At 44.8% G+C, this 19663-nt stretch overlaps 1 protein-coding gene across 4 annotated transcripts in view; it reads left to right on the plus strand.

The window, feature by feature from the left end:
* Positions 1120-19663, plus strand: part of KSR2 (kinase suppressor of ras 2) — a 414659-nt gene continuing 396115 nt past the window's right edge. For all 4 annotated transcript variants that reach the window (XM_005657319.3, XM_021073978.1, XM_021073979.1 and 1 more), the window contains exon 1: positions 1120-2232. In XM_005657319.3, coding sequence (XP_005657376.2) covers positions 2053-2232 — 180 coding nt within the window. In that variant the 5' untranslated portion in view covers positions 1120-2052. The remainder of the gene's footprint in view (positions 2233-19663) is intronic.

Consider the following 19663-nt stretch of genomic DNA (forward strand, 5'->3'; position numbering starts at 1 on the left):
CCCACTGAAAGTTGTGCCTTTTGCTAATTATCCTAAACACATCCTTTGGGCAATGTGTGTTGGGAGTCCTATAAGATAATCAGGGAGATGAGGCCTTTGAGATGACATTCGAGTTGACATTAAGTGACAAGCAGCCAACCAGGAGAGGTTTAGGGGGAATTTTGACCTGGGCAGAGAGGACAAAGACCTCTGAGGCAAGACTATGTCTGGCAATTAAGCCAGGGTTTGGCTAACTTTTCTCTAACGGACCAGATAGTAAATATTTCTAGCTGTTGCCAAGTCATACAGTGTCAGTTGCAACTAAATTCTGCTGTTATAATGCAAAGGTAAAAATGCAATAAATAAACTGGTGGCAGTGTTCCAATAAAACTTTATTTATGAGCATTGAAATTAGAATTCCTTGTAATTTTCATGTTGCAAAATATTCGTTAGACTTTTCCCCAACCATTTTAAAATGTAAAATCCATCCTCAGCTCTGGGAGCCTAGTTTGCTGATATAAGGTCGGTTAGGTAGGCTGGGATCAGATCATGAGGGACATGTAGGACATGGTAACAATCAGATTAAGGCAAAGCCCTTTTCACTCTCCAAATGGAAAGCCACATGTCAGGGTCACTGCAGGCCAAGGTACCAATTCTGGGAGGCACCTTCCTACAGCTCATGGGAGATCATCAGATTTTTTTTGTTTGTTTTATCCCCCCCCCATATCAAGAAGGACAAAAAGATACACCCACACACACCCATACACACCCCCCACACACACACCGAGACGGAAAGCTAGAGAGGACGTGCCCAGGTTTGCGCTGACATTTCTCTAGCACGCACTATGGGGTTTAAAGTTGGGCGCACACCTGCTCCCAGCCAGAGCGCACCTGCTGAGTCGCGCTCTGGCCTCGTCTCGCGAGAGCGGTGCTGTAGTAGGGGCCCCCACCCCACCCCGCCACCAAATCCTTCTCCCCGCCCCTCATCCAGCCTACGCGCTCTAGCACACTCCCTGCCATCTCCACCTCCTCCGGGAGCCGACTCGGCCCGCCGTGCGCGCTTCCCTCGCGCCCACGCCCGCCGGTCGCTCGCTCGCACGCACGCCCGGTAGTAATTTCACTTTGCCACGCGAGCTCCGCATCCCCTAGAAATCCCGCCCCCCGCTCCCCTGGGCCCCTGCCGGAGCCGTCCCGCTCCCTGCCAGGTGCGCGAGCCTGCGCGTTCCTCCTCCGCCTCCTCTGGCTGGTCCCTGGCGCGCCGGGGCCGGGACCCGGCGGGGGCGGATGCGCGCACGGCGCCTTTCCACCAACCCGCTACCCTGCAGGTCCCTCGCTCGTTCTCCATCCCTCGCCTCGCTCCCCCCCGCCCCACTTTGATTGACAGGCAAGATGTCGGTGTGGAGCGAGGCAGGAGCGAATGCAGCAGCCGTCACCCCCGGAGCCCGGCGGCGGCAGCAGCAGCAGCAGCGCGAGGACGAGACAGCAGCCAGCCGCAGTCGCCGCCGCAGCCGCGGGAGCAATGCAGACAGCATCTTGAGAACGCGCTAAAGCACCTCAAACGGTGGACAATGCCGTGTCACTGCAACTGGGAGGGGGGCAAACCAGATTTTTTTTGACATAAAAGCCAGCCAGCCAAAAATATATAATTTTGTCCTTCACGGAGCCGGTGTGTAAAGAGTGAGCGCTATTTTCCTTCTCCTCCTCCTCTCCCTCCCCCTCCTCCTCCTCTTTTTCCTCCTCCTCCCTAAGTGTACAGACAGCATCACATCACCTGGTTCGCTTCTGAGAAACAGCATCTCTCCTTTTCAGGGACCAGAGACTCAGAGAGAGGAGACGTTCTAATGGAGTCTGCTTGATACCCCAAAATAAAATAATAAATTTTGGCTCTTGTCCCCTCCTCCCACCCCACCCCCTCAACCCTGTGTGAGATGTTGGGTTTCTTCTTCATGAGACATTGTTGAGAAGTCGCAGTGGTTGGAGAGGCGGAGGGGGTAGACCTACCTCTACTCCCCCCACACCCCCTTTTTTCTCTCTGGGAGGAGGAGGAGGGGAAGGGGGCTTGCAGAGCAAGCGATGGATGAGGAAAACATGACGAAAAGCGAGGAGCAGCAGCCTCTGAGTTTGCAAAAAGCCTTACAGCAGTGCGAGTTGGTCCAAAACATGATAGACCTGAGCATCTCCAACCTGGAAGGGCTTAGGACCAAATGTGCTACCTCCAACGACCTCACACAGAAAGAGATCCGGACCCTGGAGGTAGGTGTTGCCTATGGAAAAACAGCAATCCTTCCTTCCCTCCCCTTTCTCTCCCACCATCCCCTTTCCCTTGATTCTGTTTGTTGGGGGTGGGGTGGGGGTGGGAGGGGAGCAAGGTGGGCACGGTTGGTCTTCTGTGATTTATCTTGCAAAGCCTTTACTGGACATCTCTTTAGTGTACTGTACTGCTGTCGTCTACGCTTGGCTAGGTGGTGGTGGTAGTAGTAGTAGTAATTGTTATTCTTTATTATTATTTTCGCGGCTGTTGTTATCATTGGCTTCCTCTCTGAGGAGTGAGTTCTCTCTTTTTTCCGCTTGTGGATTTGTTTATATGCCACGGGGGCTTGTGTGCTGGTAAGACATTAAGGCGCTGCAGAGAACCCACGTGACCTTGCGCATTCTGCAGGTGGTCAAAAGGTGGTTTTTGCTCGCAGAATGGGGCTGCCTATAAATATAGACCTCTTCTTTCTCAGCCTCTTTCCCAGCCCCCCTTTTGCTCCTTAGATTTGGTTGGTTGGTTTGCTTTCGGTGATATACATTTCAGAAGGCAAGATGCATGAAAAAGAGATCCCCTTTGAGCTACCCATTTCCAATCGTATCATTTTGATGCAGGGAGCTATCGCAGGCCTAAAACATGTTTAAAAAAAAAAAAAAAAGCCTGGATCAGCACACACAGGTGGTGTGGGAAAATACTCTGGAATTTTGGTAGGACCATGAAAAAAGGGGTCGAGAGGAGGAGTTATCTTTGGTGTGTTGTAGCATTCTCTCCAACAGAACTTGAGGGGGAGTTTGAGGCAATGTTGTGGGGGGTGGTGGGATGAATGCAAAGTTACTCAAAAAGAAGATGGCAGAAATTATTTCTTCTGAAGGCCATCTGGTCAAAGGAAGAAGATTTCGAGAGCTTTAGAAAATGCCTGGCGTCCACGTAATCATTAGGCATCCACGTTCTTTGAAGCACCTGAAGGATTCGACTCACATTCCTCCCTCAAACCGGCCCCGTGGTACACACGGCTTGATTAAATTTGGGAACTCCCCTTAGCTGACTTTTGCTGAGGGTGGTGGCCGTGGGACTGGGAGCAAAGGCGGGTGGGTTTGAAAGTGAAGTGAGTGAGTGTGTGTGTGTGTGTTGTTGAATATGAGATTTGCTCCCCTAGAATGCATCTTGTGTGCTCCTGTCATCTGGGAAAATGATGATCTGAAATGAAATAACCTAAGTGTCAAGGGTTAGCAAAGGGGTGGGAATCCTGTTGAGAGGCACAGGTCTTTTCTTAGAGCTTTGGAGAGCGGTCTAGGCTAGGACTCCACTGATGGAAGAAAAAGTGTGGGATGCCTTGGCCCAGTTTCTGTCTCTGTCTGAGCAGTGCCCTAGAGAAGATTCTGTTCAGAATTTCATCCTGTAAATAAGTAAATAACCCAAAAGGGCCACCGGAGGTCTCTTCTGTTCCTCTGAATCAGGAGTCCCAAATGCTGGTTTGTGGATTATTGTGTAAGTTTCTCCAGTTCTCTTTTCCTTTTTTCAGTATGCTCCATTCTCTGAGAGCTCCCTGGACCACAGTGATTGTTGCAGTGGCCCACAGGTTCCATTGCATCTTTTCCACAGTGGTTTTCTTTTTAAACTGGGGGATGGAGGCTTTGGTAGGGTGGGAGGTGACAGATACTGGGAAGGTCTATTTGTTTCCCAATCCCAGAATGCCACAGAGCATGCCAACCACTTTATCCATATTGTGCAAGAAAGAGTTTTGACCAGTTGTGCCAATTTAGGCTTCTTAAGTTGCTAGGGCTAGGGTGGGGCCCCTGAGGAGGGGCTGGTGCCATAGGGTCCAGCCAAGTCCTGCCAAACCTCCCTCACACAGGCTTTGGATCCATAGCGGGTTTTTTTTTTTTTTTTTTTTTTTTTTTGTTTTTTTGATCCCAGAAGTTGTCAAACATTGTATATCAAAACTACCTGAGGGAGCATCTTAAAAATGCAGATTCTCATCCTCTCACTCCAGTGGTTCTAATTCCATTGAGATTGGAGGGAGCTCTCCTGTATTTAGTAAACGGTCCTGGTATGTCTGATGCATGTTTTCATATTGACCTTTGAGACAAACTTATCTAATAGGAGATAGAGGCCATAGTTCAGCTATTCGATAGTGACAACTCCCTGCTCACAAACCCTAAACAAAGTAGTAAATGGAACAGAATATTCCCCCAAATCTTGCCTCTACCCCTGTAGAAACAAAAATGTACAATGTGGACTTGGCCTCCAAGAAGCAGACTTCATGATGAGGCAGATGAAGCTAATGTATATATCAAATAATGATAAAGTCCAAACAATAAGTCATACAGGAGACAGCATGTGGGTCCATTAGGAATGTGTTCAGATGCATGAAAGGGAAAATCCAACCAATGCGGTTAAGCAAAAAATGGTTTCTTTTTCTCAAGTAGCAGGAAGTCTGAAGATAGGTAGCTGTTTGAGTTGGCTCAGGGCTGATGTCTTTGTGAATTCTCATGGCCTCTTCCTTGTGGTTGCATAATGGCTGCTGAAGCATCAGCCCTCACACCTGGCTTCAAGGCAGTGAAGGGGGGACCAAGCGAGTGGGAAGGAATGAAGGTTTTATACCTTTGTTTGACTTCCACAGGATACCCCCTCCTCCCTACCCCATAGATGATGTCTCATTATGCCTTCTTTGCCAGAGTTGGGTCAAACGGCTCTTCCAAGGTGCAAGGCAGTGGGAACAGCATCATGATTGGTTTACATGGTCATGATCCATTGACTGGTTTGACCTGTTGCCCCTTTATACAAAATCAGGGTTCTGCTAGCATGGAAGAAGGTGGGAAGGGATATTGGGTCGACAGCCAGCAGCTGATGACAATATGTTATCAGCAGGTACTTTGGCAGAGAAGAAAGATCACGAGCTTTGGAGTTGAAAGGAGGTAGTTTTGCATTCTAGCTTTTTTTGCTTACTTTATCTTGACCTAGTGATTTAAATTTTCTGACTCCTGCTTTCATTTTTGGCAAAATGGCAATGAAGAAATAACATTACCTTTCTCAGAGGTGGTTGTGAGGATGAAAGGCGGTGACATTTTTCAAGGGTCTAACACTCTCTGTAGCTCAGTGTCTGCAGGTGCTAAATAAATGACGATTCTTTGATGGTGATGATTAGCATTATGTGGTATAGAGTAGATGACATGGAAGGGAACAGCTTAGACTGGGGGAAGGGAATAAGGAGCTTGAGTGGCATTTCTAAAGTATGTTCTGTGGAACCCTAGTTCTGTGGGATGTTAGCATTATTTATTCTTTTGACAAATGCTGAAATTCAGGCACTGTACTAGATGCTCATGGTCAACAAGTATTCTGTAGGTGAAATAAGTCCCATGGCTAGCACACTGGGGAAAGGTTGAGTTAAGCAAAAGAAATAGGCTTCTTGGCTGCAGGACTTCTCAGAGCCTTTAATACACCATTCAGGTACATTGTAACTCCAAGAGAGGGTAGAGTCTCTTGGGCCTGATGTTCCATAGAATACACCTGGGGAAACATGTGGCAAAGCAGTTAGGGAAACGTTCTTGGCTGGGGAGCTGGGGACCCTGAGTGGAATAAAGGATGGTGGTAGGGGTGTTAAATTACAGCATGTGGGGAAAACTCTCTGGGCACAAACAACAAACCAGATGAAGGCATTTTCCTGCCTTCAAGGGATGGCTTACAGACCAGTGGGCCAGCGTGGAGAGTACCTGGTAGAGTGTCATAGGAAACAAATTAGGTCACAAACTGATGGGGTCTAACTAAGGACTGGGAAGACAGACGAACAAAGTTTCATCCTTTTGAGGGAGGAGATAGAAATCTTCAAAGGTTTTGGAGTGAATACAGTAAAAAAGATGTTTAAAGGTTAGTCTGATGGCAGCCTGCAGCAGGGGCCAGCACACATTTTCTGTAGAAGAACAGATAGTAAATAGTTCAGGCTTTGTGGGCTACATGGTTTTCATCACCACCACTCAACTCTGCTGTTGTAGCAGGCAGCAGCTGTAGACAATCCATAAATAAACATTTCCTAATAAAACTTCATTTATGGACCCTGACATTTGAGTTTGATACAGTTTTCACATGTCACAAAATGTTATTTTCCTTCTAATTTTTTTTTTTTTTGGCCGCACCTGTGGCGTGCAGAAGTTCCTGGGCCATGGATTGAACCTGCACTACCGAAGTAACTCTAGCCACAGCAGTGATAACACCAGAGCCTTAACCCCTTGGCCACCAGGGAACTCGATTTTTTTTTTTGACATTTAAAAATGTAAAATCAATCCTTAGGTTTTGGACCTTACAAAAACAGGTGGTGAGTCAGATTTGGCCTGCGGGCTGCAGTTTGCTGGTCCCTGGTCTCAAAGGGTAGGGGGGATGGGAAAGAACCTGGAGGCACAGAGACCAACTGAAAAGTGAGCCAGTGACTCTGGGATTGGAGGGCATTGGCCAAATACAGGTAATACTGAGTTGGGTTCTATTTTGAGGAGGGAAATATGATGGATTGGGTTGGAGGAGTGGATAGGTAACAGAATCTCCTTATGCAGCAAGGGCATCAGAGCCATCACATGTCAATCATTGGTTCTTTATGATTATGGTATTAACAAACCATATGTAGACTTAATTATGTTTGGGAAACTTTGAACTTCAGACAATAACTTGTTCTTTTCAGTGGTTCCCTGGGAATTGGCTGGGCGGTTCCCTTGCTGGTCTTGCCACATTCGCTTGGCAGATGGACCTGTAGCTGAGACGGCTACGCCTCTCTCTCTCAGTGGCCTCTCCAGTGGGCTAGCCTGGGTTCCTTCCATGGCCCCAGTATTCCAAGTGGGCAAGAGCGAAAGTTGCAAGGTTCTTGAGATTCAGAAGTCACATGGTGTCACTTCCATTGTGCCTTATGAATTGGCACAAGTCACATGGCCTGCCTGGGTTTAGATGATGGGAAAACAGACTCCACTTCTGTGGCCAATTTAATTTTGGACAGGTGTAGATATTTAGTGAGCACTACTATGTACGGTGGGTTGGGCACTGTTGTAGGCACTGGAAACAGAGTGATGAACAAGACAGGTGAGGCCCCTGCTCTCACAGAGCTTGCATTTTGGTGTGAATGTCAGGGTGGGGCAGGGCAGACAAACAATAAACAAGTGGACAGAGAATCTCAGTTGTGTATTAATTCAGAGAGGCTATAACAAATAGGTCCCTGAATGTGCAGTGGCTCCAATATAGTAGCAGTCTTGTTCTTGCTCACAAAACAGTCCAAGATGATCTTGATTGGGAGACTTTTCTCTCCTGCTCCAGGCAACACTGTTGCATCCAGAAAGGGGTAAAATTGTGGAGAAGACAAAGCCTCTTAAAAGCCTCATCCTGGAAGTTGTCCTCATCAGTTCTGTGTGTGTCCCCCTGGCTAGAATTTAGTCAGCACTGCAAGATGGGAAAGTGAGTCCATTTGGCTGAATAGCTAGTCGTCTCTGGCACAGCTAGTGATAAGCTGTCATAACAGTTATCTATTGCTATAGAACTAGCCATCCCAAAACTTAGTGGTTTAAAACAATAGTCATTTATTTGCTAATAAGTCTGCAGTTAGGGCTGGACTTAGCTGGCCAGTCCTGCTGATCTTGCCCGGGCTACTCATACTGTGGTCATCTGGTGGCTCCATGAAGGCTGGATGATCCTGGATGGCCTGACTCACTTGGCTGGTGGTTGGCTTTGTGCTTGGCTGGGGTGCCTCCCTTTTCTTCCACGTGGCCCCTCTATAGCAGGACAGCCCATATTTCTTACATGGTGGCAGCAGCTGTGTTCCAAGAAGACAAGCTCCAGTTCACAGCCCCTCTTAAGCCTCTACTTCCTTAACCTTCGCTAGCGTTCTGTTGGCCAAAGCAAATCACATGGATGAGCCCATAGTCAGCGTGGGGGTTAGTAGCCAAGAGTGTGGATTCCAGCAGGTGTGATTCATTGGGGGCCACTGAACAATCTAATGTAACAGTGTACCACAGCTGTGGGAGAAACCCCAAAAGACAGAACAGAGAAAGATTCACAGACATGGAGAACAGACTGGTTGCCAAAGGGGAGGGGGAGGGAGTGGGATGGATAGGGAGTTTGGGATTAGAAGATGAAAACTATTCTATTTAGCATGGATAATCAACAAAGTCCTACTATATAGCATAGGGAACTATGTCCAGTCTCTTGGGAAAGACCACGATAGAAGATAGTACAAGAAAAGGAATGTATATTATGTATGACCGTGTCACTTTGCTGTACAGCAGAAGTTGACAGAACACTGTAAATTGATGTTTCCGTATGTTAATGTTTCTATGTAAATTAATGTTTTATAAAGTATCTACTATAGTAAAAAAAAAAACTCCAAAGAAAACAAGGTATGGAAAGAGAGGAGGGTCAGGGTTAGAACCCGCAACTGCATGGTTCCTAGTCGGATTCTTTTCCACTGCACCACGATGGGAACTCCGAGGAGGTTTTACTGACTTAAAGAAGCAAGAAGTGAAATATCTGAATGCACCAGGCAGAGGGAACAGCAGGTTCGGAGTTCTTGGGTGGGAATATATCCTGTGTGTTATGAGAACAGCAGGAAGTCCACTGTGGAGGTTAGGGTGGGAGTCAAAGCCAGAATGACTGTGCTTTTGATTAGAGTAATGGTTGGGGAGATGGAGCAAGTGTCTGTTCTCAGGAGGTCAAGTGCATGGGAGATGCTCATGAATTGGATGTGGGAAGTGAAGGAAAAAGAAAGAACAGAGGATAATTCCTAGGTGTTTAGCCTAAGAAGTAAGTGAGTGGTGGTGCCGTTATTTGAAATGTGAAGGTGGGGTGGGATAGGTTGGACTTGACAGTTAAATCCTGTCGAGACATTTACATTTTTGAAGTAGGCAGTTGGGTGTGTGAGCCCGGAGATTGGAGGAAGGCTGGAGATGGGAAGTTCACTTAATATGCCAGGAATATATTTTCATTTCATTAAATATTATCTTTATTATTTTTATTTTTTGGCTGTGTCCATGACATGGGGAAGTTCCTGGGCTAGAATGGAACCCATGTCACAGCAGTAACCAGAGCCATAGCTATGATAGCATTGGATCCTTAACCCTCTAAGCCACCAGAGAACTCCCAAAATATTATTATTATTATTTTGTCTTTTTGCCATTTCTTGGGCCGCTCTCTCGGCATATGGAGGTTCCCAGGCTAGGGATTGAATCGAAGCTGTAGCCACCGGCCTACACCAGAGCCACTGTAACGCGGGATCCGAGCTGCGTCTGAGACCTCCAGCACAGCTCACGGCAACACTGGATCTTTAGCCCACTGAGCAAGGGCAGGGATCGAACCCGCAACCTCATGGTTCCTAGTTGGATTCGTTAACCACTGCACCATGATGGGAACTCCCCAAAATATTATTTATTTATTTATTTATTTTTTTGTCTTTTTGTCTTTTGTTGTTGTTGTTGCTATTTCTTGGGCCGCTCCTGCGGCATATGGAGGTTCCCAGGCTAGGGGTCGAATTGGAGCTGTAGCCACCGGCCTACGCCAGAGCCACAGCAACACGGGATCCGAGCTGCGTCTGCAACCTACACCACAGCTCACGGCAACGCCGGATCGCCAACCCACTGAGCAAGGGCAGGGACCGAACCCGCAACCTCATGGTTCCTAGTCGGATTCGTTAACCACTGCGCCACGACGGGAACTCCCCAAAATATTATTTTTAATGTCTGCATAATATTCTATGGATGTACCATACTTTAGCTTATTTAATTGTCTTATGTGTATATCATTTGCCACTATTCTAAATAATACCACAGTAGATCCCTGTGGCTTGTGGTAATCCTTGCCTTCAATTCCTAGAAATGGAATTGCTGGATCCAAGGATAGGCAAAGTTTTAGGACTTTTGATAGGTTTTGCCAGAGTACCTTTCACCATCAGTGTTCCATACCCTCAGTCTGAGTTTATGTTTTGTTTTATTTTATTTTTTTGGATTTTTATTTTTTTTGGATTGACTATGTTTTGACAACCAAGAGCTCAGGGTTAAGGAGACAGTTGTCCTAGGCTAGAGTCTCCTCTTTCCTGTTTCTAGTTGGGAAGGACCTGGGAACCTGTATCAATGGAAGGAGAACTTGGTTTTCCATGCAAAGTGGCCAGCCTTTGAAGAGCCAGTCTCTTCTCTGCCTTGTCTTTATAAAGACTTCTGAGTTGGTGGAAAGAGTTATTTCTGTAGGGTTCTCTATCCCACTGGGTTTTTGGAGTGGGTTCCACTAGGGAGCTCTTATCCTTCCTCCAATGGGCAGAAAACTGGGGAGTCTCCCTTCTTGCCCTGAGAATGGGTCATTTTCTGGGCTCCCACCCTCCAGGCTCCAGCTTCTGGCACCTGGCATTCCTCCCTGCTGCTCTGGAGCTGAGGAAGACCAGGGGGACCTGGTAGCCTAGAGGAGGATGGAGAAGCTGAGGACTGGGGAGGGGAAAGTGACAAAAATGGGAGAAGAAAGCCCAAGAGTAGAATGATTTTCTTCAGTAGGGTTTCTGTGACCCTTGGAACCTCTCTCCAGTGGTGGTGGTGGGGGGTTGATCATAACCATAGTTGTTCCTGTTTTACAAGCTAGTTGACCAAAGTTTAGAATCACCGGTCTGACCCAGACTGTTAATCCAGGTAGCCACGCCTATGGGAAGAGGCTGATAGCTGCTCTGTGGAGTCCCCCAAAGAGGGCATGGCCTGGAAGAAAAGAAAGCGAAAATGAGAGCAAATAAAAATGAAGGAAGAAGCACAGACCATAAGGGCCATGTGATCAGAGGTGATGGCTATAGGATTCACAAGAGTCACTGTGATGGAATGCTTTGTCACTCACATGCTTTCATTGGTGACCATTCCAAATGATGACTGAAGAGAAATAGGGAACTGACAGAGATAAAGTTGGGCATCCACAGAGACCAGGAAAGATGAGGAAAAGAGAGGGACGCATTTTAGATCTGAGAGGTCCAGTTTGCCAGCCACTTGCCACATTGGCTTTTGACCAGTTGAAATGTGGTGAGTTCTAATTGAATGTGCTGTTACTGTAAAATACACACCAGGAATTCCCGACGTGGCTCAGTGGTTAATGAACCTGTCTAGTAGCCATGAGGTTGCGGGTTCTATCCCTGGCCTTGCTCAGGAGGTTAAGGATCCAGCGTAGCTGTGAGCTATGGTGTAGGTCATGTTGCTGTGGCTGTGGCTGTGGCCGGCAGCTACAGCTCCTATTCAGTCCCTAGCCTGGGAACCTCCATATGCCTCGGGTATATGACAAAAAGCCAAAGACAAAAAAAAAGAAGGCACACCAGATGCCAACCTCGTAGAATGAAGAATAGAATGCACAATATCTCATTGATTTTTTTTATGTTGACATGTTGAAATGATACAATTTTCGATATATGGGTTAAATTTACTATGTTAAAATTAATTTCACCTGTATCTTATTCCCCCCCAAGATTATGAGAACATTTTAAATGACACTGGCATTCACTGTATATTTCAATTGGTCAGCACAGCTTCTGTTCATTGAGGTGATTTCTGTGTTTCGCCACAACAGAAATCTTGTTCTTGATAAAGACTGAAAGCACAGGCCCCCAGGAGTTACTAGGCAGCCATTGATTAAAATCATGGACGTGTGTTTCAAAGATGGATGCCTTCAGTTTCCTTGGACCAGGAAAAAAATGAGATGAAGATTCAACATCATAGCTTAATTGAGTGCCTGGAAATTTGGGTGGGTGCTTGAAGCATCCAGTTATTTGGGAGGCTTAGGCTCCCAGCAAGACTGCTTGGATTCCAGTCTGAGTTCAGGATTTCCTAGCTAAGTAACTTTGAGCAAATAAACTCCTTTCTGAGCCTGGGTTTCCTTGCTGATAAAAATCAGACCAGTTTTACATGAGGAAATTTACATGATTAAATGGAATCATGCGTTAAAAAGCTGAGGAAAGTGCCTGGCACCTGGAAATGCTTAGTAATTGTTAACTTTGGTGGTTTTGATTATCCTACTCTCTGTAGATTGTCATGGGGCGGTTAGGGTGTTTCTGCCCTGAGTGGTGGGTAGGGTGTTTCAGCCATCCAGGGAGCTGCCGGTTCATTCATTTGGTCAGTACAGATAGAGCCCCCAGTGTGTGAGAGGCAAGGACCTACACAGCCTGGCATGAGAAGGAGAAACCCACAGAATCCTTCCATGGGATAATGGCACACCTGCTGGGCTGCAGGTGACATAAGTGAACAAGATTCTGATACCAGGTCTGCATCTTTGAATTTGCTCACAGATGACTCACTTTCCATCAGTGCCTGGCAGGCTTTAGTCTCTCAACCTTGTGCTCATCATAACTCTGAGTTGGAGAACAAAATGCCAGTTACAGGGTTGGGCCTTAGAACTCTGGAGCTTATCTCAAGCTGGTGTGGTAAAGAGCAACATCGGAAACTGTGATATCCAAGGGCTTCAAGAGCATGTTCTTTCATGGCCAGGGAACCCTGAGGGGTTGTGAGACCCACCTCTGGCCCAGGGTCCAGCTTTGGCTTGGTGATTTGGGGTGAGCACTTCTTCACAAGGCAGCCTTTTAAAAAATTCAAAATTTTTTTATTGTTGTAAAGCTATATAGAACCTGAAATTTACCGTCTTATTTAAATTTTTTTTTTTTAACTTTATGGCTATACCCATGGCATTTGGAAGGTCTTGGCCAGGGACTGAATTTGAGCCGCTGCTGTGACCTACATTGCTGCTGCAGCAATGCTTTAACCACTGTGTGGGGCTGGGGATCGAACCTTCACCTCTGCAGCAACCCCAGCTGCTGCAGTTGGATTCTTAACCCACTGTGCCAAGATCTTTGTATTCTAACTTTTTTTTTTTTTTGGTCTTTTTAGGGCTGCATCTGGGGCATATGGAAGTTCCCAGGCTAGGGGTCTAATCGGAGCTGCAGCTGCCAGCCTATACCACAGCCACAGCAACACCAGATCTGAGCCGTGTCTGTGACCTACAGCACAGCTCATGGCAATGCCGGCTCCTTACCCACTAAGTGAGGCCAGGGATCGAACCCTTGTCCTCACAGATACTAGTCAGGTTCGTTACCACTGAGCCACAGCTGGAACTCCTTAAATTCTTTTTTTTTTTTTTTTTTTTTTTTTATGTACAATCAGTTTCTTACATGTATACATTACATCTTAATTCTTTTAAAATGTTTAAGGTTTATTTTATGATTAGACTATATTCTTGCTTGGTGAGTGTAGCAAGTGTACTTGAAAATTCTACTGTTCATGGGTGCAGTTTTGTATCAATGTCAGTTAGATCCAGTGGGTTGATGGTATTAAGTCCTCTATATCCTTGCTCATTTTCTCTCAAGTTTTATTGGTGACACAGGGTGGAGTGTTGATATCTCCTTCTATAATTGTGGATTTTTCCATTTCTTTTTATAGTTCCATCAGTTTTTACTTTCATGTATTTTGAGCTGTTTTGTTAAATGCATATACATTTGGGATGGTTGTTTTCTTGGTGACTTCACCCTTTATCATTATCTAAAATTACTGTTTATCCCTGGTAATCTAACCTGCTCTGCAAACTATTTTCTCTGATATTAATATTGCCATCTCAGCTTTTCTTTTTTTTTAGGTTTTTAAAAATGGAAAATTCACATAGCATAAAATTCACCATTTAAACTCTGTAAAAACATACATTTGAATAGTTTTTAGTATATGTGCAATGTTGTGTAAACATTGCCCCATCTCATTTTAGAACATTTCCATCACTACACATGAAAAAAAAAAACACTAAAAAACCAAAAAAGGAAAACTGCTTGTACCTGTTAGCAGTCAATCCCAATTTCCCTTTCCTTCATCCCTGGCAATGATGAATATTTTCTGTTACTGTGGTTTTTCCTGTTCTGGATATTGCATGTAAATGAAATCATAGAGAATGTAGCCTTTCATTTGCGGCTTCTTTCACTGAACGTGCTGTCTTCAGGGTCCCTCTATGTTGTGGTATGTAACAGTACTTCATTCTTTTTTATGGCCGAGTAATATTCCAGTGCTGCATTCCTTTTTATGAATAATATTCCACCATATAGATATACCCATTTTGTTTATCTGTCCCTCAGGGACATTTGGGTTGTTTCTACCTTGTGGCTGTTGTGAACAGTCCTGATGTGAACCTTGTTTGTGTAAGGGGAGGGGGGCATCCCAGATGTTTTCTTCTGCTCAAAACTAAAGAAACATCCCTAGCTTCAGGCCAGTGTGCAGTGAGGAACCCTAAAGTTGGAAGTTCCTTCCATAACTTTTGTGGTTGTATGTGATGGTCTCTGTGACATTTCCCTGGAGCTCTAGCAGGAGCTTGGTTGGCTGTTCAGGATACATATGCCAGGTTATGAATCGTTCACCCTGACTTTAGAAATGGAACTCAAAAAAGAAAATAGTCATTTAAGGGAGTTCCTGTTGTAGCTCAGCAGTAATGAACCCAACTAGTATCCATGAGGAAGTGGGTTTGATCCCTGGCCTCAATCAGTGGGTTAAAGGATGTGGCATTGCTGTGAGCTGTGGTGTAGGTTGCAGACATGGCTCTGATCTGGCGTTGCTGTGGCTGTGGTGTAGGACGGCAGCTGCAGCTCCAATTTGACCTCTAGCCTGGGAAACTGCATATGCTGTGGGTGTGGCCCTAAAAGGACAAAAAAAAAAAGAAGAAAATAGTCTTTTAAAAAACATTTATAGCCATTAAGCAAAGCATATTCACCATAGAAAAAAATAGAATATGCATTTAATCAAAAAGAAAAATGAATACACTTATAATCCATCTTGTGAACATCTTGTTAGAGAGTATTATAGGATTTTCTCAGTGCAAACATGTACTTTCATATGACTTTTAAGAATAACTATATTTTATTTATTTCATAGTCTCTTTTTTTCTTTTCCCCTAAAAAGTTGATTTAAGACATAAATGCCTTTCCCTGCCAAAACCTTTTTTTTTTTTTTTTTTTTTGCTTTTTAGTCCTCATGGATGCTAGTCAGAGTCATTTCTGTTGTGCCACAACTGGAACTCCCCCAAACCATTTTTTGTAGCATTTCAAATGGCTGGTGACATTCCAGCATAAAGATAGAGCATAATTGAGTTAACCCCTTTTGATGAGTTAGGTTATTTCCGTTTTTATGTTTTTTGTTTTGCTCTCATAAACACACCCTTAGTGACTACTGTTGAAATGAAGTCTTTGTGAAGCATTCTTATTTGTTTCCTTCAGAAATATACCTAGAATTAGAATTACTGTGTGCTTATAAGACTTTTCTCAGAGTTCCTGTTGTGGTGCAGCAGAAACGAATCTGACTAGGAGCCATGAGGTTGCAGGTTCAATCCCTGGCCTCGCTCAGTGGGTTAAAGATCTGGCATTGCTATGGCTGTGGTGTAGGCCAGCAGCAACAGCTCCAGTTAGACCCCTAGCCTGGGAACCTCCATATGCCTCGGATGTGGCCCTAAAAAGACAAAGAAAAAAAGACTTTTTCTCACCTGTGGCCAAGTGATCCTTTAGAAAAAGTGTACCCTTTAAAACTCTCAGAATTTTTGAGAGTAGAGATTGTGGCTTCATACCTTCAAGAATGACAACTGTGAGACATAAAAGTTTCCAGTAAATCTGTGACTTAATAAAAAATATGTAAAGTCATTTTACTGCATCTGTGAATCAACTTATGAATAGCTAAGAAACTGGAGGCAGGCTTGATTTTTAAAGATATGTACTTTCAGTTGAAATAAATACAGGCTTAGAATCGTGTCAACTCTGACAAGGAAGCCTAATTTAAAATGAATTTTTCAGAGTCTGTTGTGGCTCAGTGGGTTAAAGACCCAGCATTGTTACTGCTGCAGCTGGGGTTGCTGCTGTGATGCGAGTTTAGTCCCTGGCCCGGGAACTTCAGCATGCCATGAGTGCGCAGCCCTCCCCCCAAAAAAAAGAAAGAAAAAGAGAAAATGAAAATTTTCTGAAAGGACATTATAAAGGGAGGGATGTGAGCTTTACAGATGTGGTCTTCTGGTTTCCAGGGATCACAAGTCAGTTGTTTTCTGGGTCCAGCCAGGAAACCATAGAAGAAAGTAGGAGAGCAGGATACTTGGGAGAAGACCTCAGGGCCATGGTGACTGGAGAGTGTATATCACATCTATAGCTGTCAATGTTGTCAGTGGATTGGATGTAAACTCCATTTTTATCATGGAATTTCCATCTTCCAGCAGAACTCAGAAATCAAAACTATAAGTAAAAGGCAGGAATTGGCTCATTAGCTCATTATTATCTAATCAAGAACTTCACTATTCTCTCCCCACCTCCCCCCATTTTTTTTTTTTATGGCTACACCCTCAGCTTATGGAAATTCCTGGGCTAGAGATTGAATCTGAGCCACAGCTTCGACCTACGCCAGATCCTTGAATCCACTTCGCCAGGCCAGGGATTGAATCTGTGCCTCCGCAGTGACCCAAGCTGCTGCAGTTGGATTCTTAACCGACTAGTCATGGGAACTTCTGTTCTCTTCCTTAAGTCAAATGCATGTGTATATGTTTAAACATTGTTGGATAAGGAAAAGGAAGGCACAGATAATCAATACTCTTTTCCCTCTTTAAATTTCTTTATTTTTTATTATCGTTGATTTGCAGTGTAGTGTCAATTTCTGCTGTATAGCAAAGTGACCCAGTCATACCTATATATACATTCTTGTTTTCATATCATTCCCCATCATATTTTGTCCCAAGATACTGGATACAGTTCCCTGTGCTGTACAGTGAACTGAATACCTGAAGTAATTTGTGCACCAGGGGGTTTGATAACTGCTGTTTCAAAATTTTTTTCTAATCCTATACTCATCCATGTGTTGAAAGAATGTAGATTGTATTGTTTTGTATTGTTTAGTACAGAGAAGATGAGGGAACTTATTACTTGTTGATTTTATGATCTTAGTGGGGGCCTATTCTTAATCTCCAGTGAGGGTAAAGTTAGGGATGTGACTGGAACCAGATGTGCGAGTGCGTGCGTGTGCACGGCGTGCAAACACACACACACACCTTACTCACAAACCTATACAAAAGTAAGAGAATAGCATAATAGACCCTTACGTACCCATCATAAAAATTTAACAAGTATTAAATTAGGGCCAGTCTTCTCCTCGCACCCCTATCCTCCCAGGATTTTTCTTAAAACATGTCCTAAGATATCCTTTCATCCTCAAATATTTCAAAGATATATTTCTGTTAAATACCTAGTGCTTTGTTTTAAGCATAACTAGATTCCTATTATCCCACCAATAATTCCTTAATTAGATATTTCCCTAAACAACAAATCAAAACATTTATTTATTTATTTGCCATGCCCTCAGCATGTGGAAGTTCCTGGGCCAGGGATCAAACCTACGCCACAGCAGCGACTCAAGCTACGGCATTGACAATGCCGGATCCTTAACCCACTGCACCACAAGAGAACAAAATATTTATACACAAAAGAGAGTTGAACTTCTCAAAACAGCCATGATAGAAGGCATCTATCTTGCCCCAGCTCTATTGGCCTTACTTAAAATGTTCTTGAAAACTGTCTTCAGAGTGACTTTGCGAGTCTCTATTTTTTCTTGACCCTAAATGGTGGCCTTCAAGATGGAAGGCTACCATCTTGACTTGGCTTAACTGATTCCCAATGGCTTTTGTCCATTTAAAACTTATGAAGAGGCAAGTCCACTCTTAAAGAACAAACTGTGTTGCCCCTGAAGATGATCATGTTCATGTTCTGGGGGTGGTGTCTAAGAGAAAACTCAAAGAGCCATAGCTTTGGTGTTGGGATAAGCCTTTAGCCATTTCCAGTGTCTGCTTTGAAAAGGGACCTGGTTGCTTAGCTTCATCATTTATTCACTCCTTCACTCACTCATTTGCTCATTCCACTTGGAGTTGAGTGCATTAGACATACAAAGGTGACGGGCAAAATGTCTTGCCCACCTGGGGCTTAGGATGTATAAATATGTATAGCACATATGGCACTGTTCTAGGTGCTGGAATATGGAATAAACTGACCCATGGATCTAGTGATGTGGTGGTGCGGTATTAGAGCTAAAACCTGAAGGGCAGTGGAGTTAGAGTTGCAAAAAGGCTGTTCCAGGTGAGGGGACAGCATGTGCAAAAGTCTTAGGGGTAGGAGGCAGCCTGGGCTTTTGTGGGACCAGATAAAGTCCAACATGGCTGGCGCATAGAATGCTTCAGGCCCATTTGAAAGCAGGGGGATGGGGCAGCGCTTTTTCTTTCTCTAAACTGGGTTCCTTTGCATCTTCTTCCTGCCTCATCTCCTCCTCATTATAGAAAAACGAGGCAGTCTCGTTTGCCAAATTGAATAAAACTCTAATCTGTGATCACCACTTCTCCATTACGATTTGAAAGCATAACATGAATTTATTGGTCCCCTAAGGTGGAGGCAGGTTCTTTAACACCACAACAAACACAAGCCATCCCATAATAATAATAGATGGGCAAGACCTCGGGGAGGGTGGGCTGGAGGGAGGGAAAATGAAGCCTAGAGAGAAGGAGGTGGCGAAATGGAAATACATTTCCAATCCCATGCTTCGTGGTTTATTATTAACAGCAATGCAGAAAATGTCTCCACTGAGTTATGAAAAATTCATTAGTAGCATGATCCAGGTCTGAGACGCTGGTCATTGTTTGATCAGATTAACGATAATGAGAGCAGTCTTAAATTAACTCAGATTAAGAGGAGGACTCTTCCCCCTACAACTCAGTCATACATGTGTAATCACATTTTCCTCACAGCCAGTTGCCCTTAGTTCTCTGCTAAGATGGGAACTGGGGTCTTTGCAAAGGTAGACCCAGGACAGCAGAGGGTGGGCTATGCTCCAATGCCACCTTGAACCTGAGGTGAGGAAGAGTCTCTGGACCCTCCCCTGCCCCCCAGCTTTTGTCCAGTCTCCCTGACACTGCACTTATATTTTTCAGACCCGTTTCCTTCCTTCTGGGTCTGCCTCTTCTCAACTCATGATTTCCCAGGTTGAGCCCTTGCAATGTGCCACCTGGAGTTCTAGGTGCCAAGGATACATCCGGAGTAAAACAGGCAAAGAGCCCTGCTGTTGTGCAGCTCACATTCTGGTCAGTGGAGACAGACAATAAATAAAGAGTAAAGAAACTAGAAGTGTGCTAGAAGGTGGTACATATTATGAAAAAAGAGGGAATTTTTACTGTGGCTTAGTGGGTTATGAAGCTGACTGGTATCCATGAGGATGCGGGTTTGATCTCTGGCCTTGCTCAGTGGGTTAAGATCGGGCATTGCCGTGAGCTTTCGTGTAGGTCGCAGACACACCTCAGATCTGGTGTTGCTGTGGCTGTGGTGTAGGCCGGCAGCTGTAACTCTGATTTAACTCCTAGTTTGGGAACTTCCATATGCTTTAGGTACAGCCCTGACAAGCAAATAAAAAAGAAAGAAAAGGAGTA

This window comes from Sus scrofa, chromosome 14 (genome assembly GCF_000003025.6).
Source record: "Sus scrofa isolate TJ Tabasco breed Duroc chromosome 14, Sscrofa11.1, whole genome shotgun sequence".
NCBI lineage: Eukaryota > Metazoa > Chordata > Mammalia > Artiodactyla > Suidae > Sus > Sus scrofa.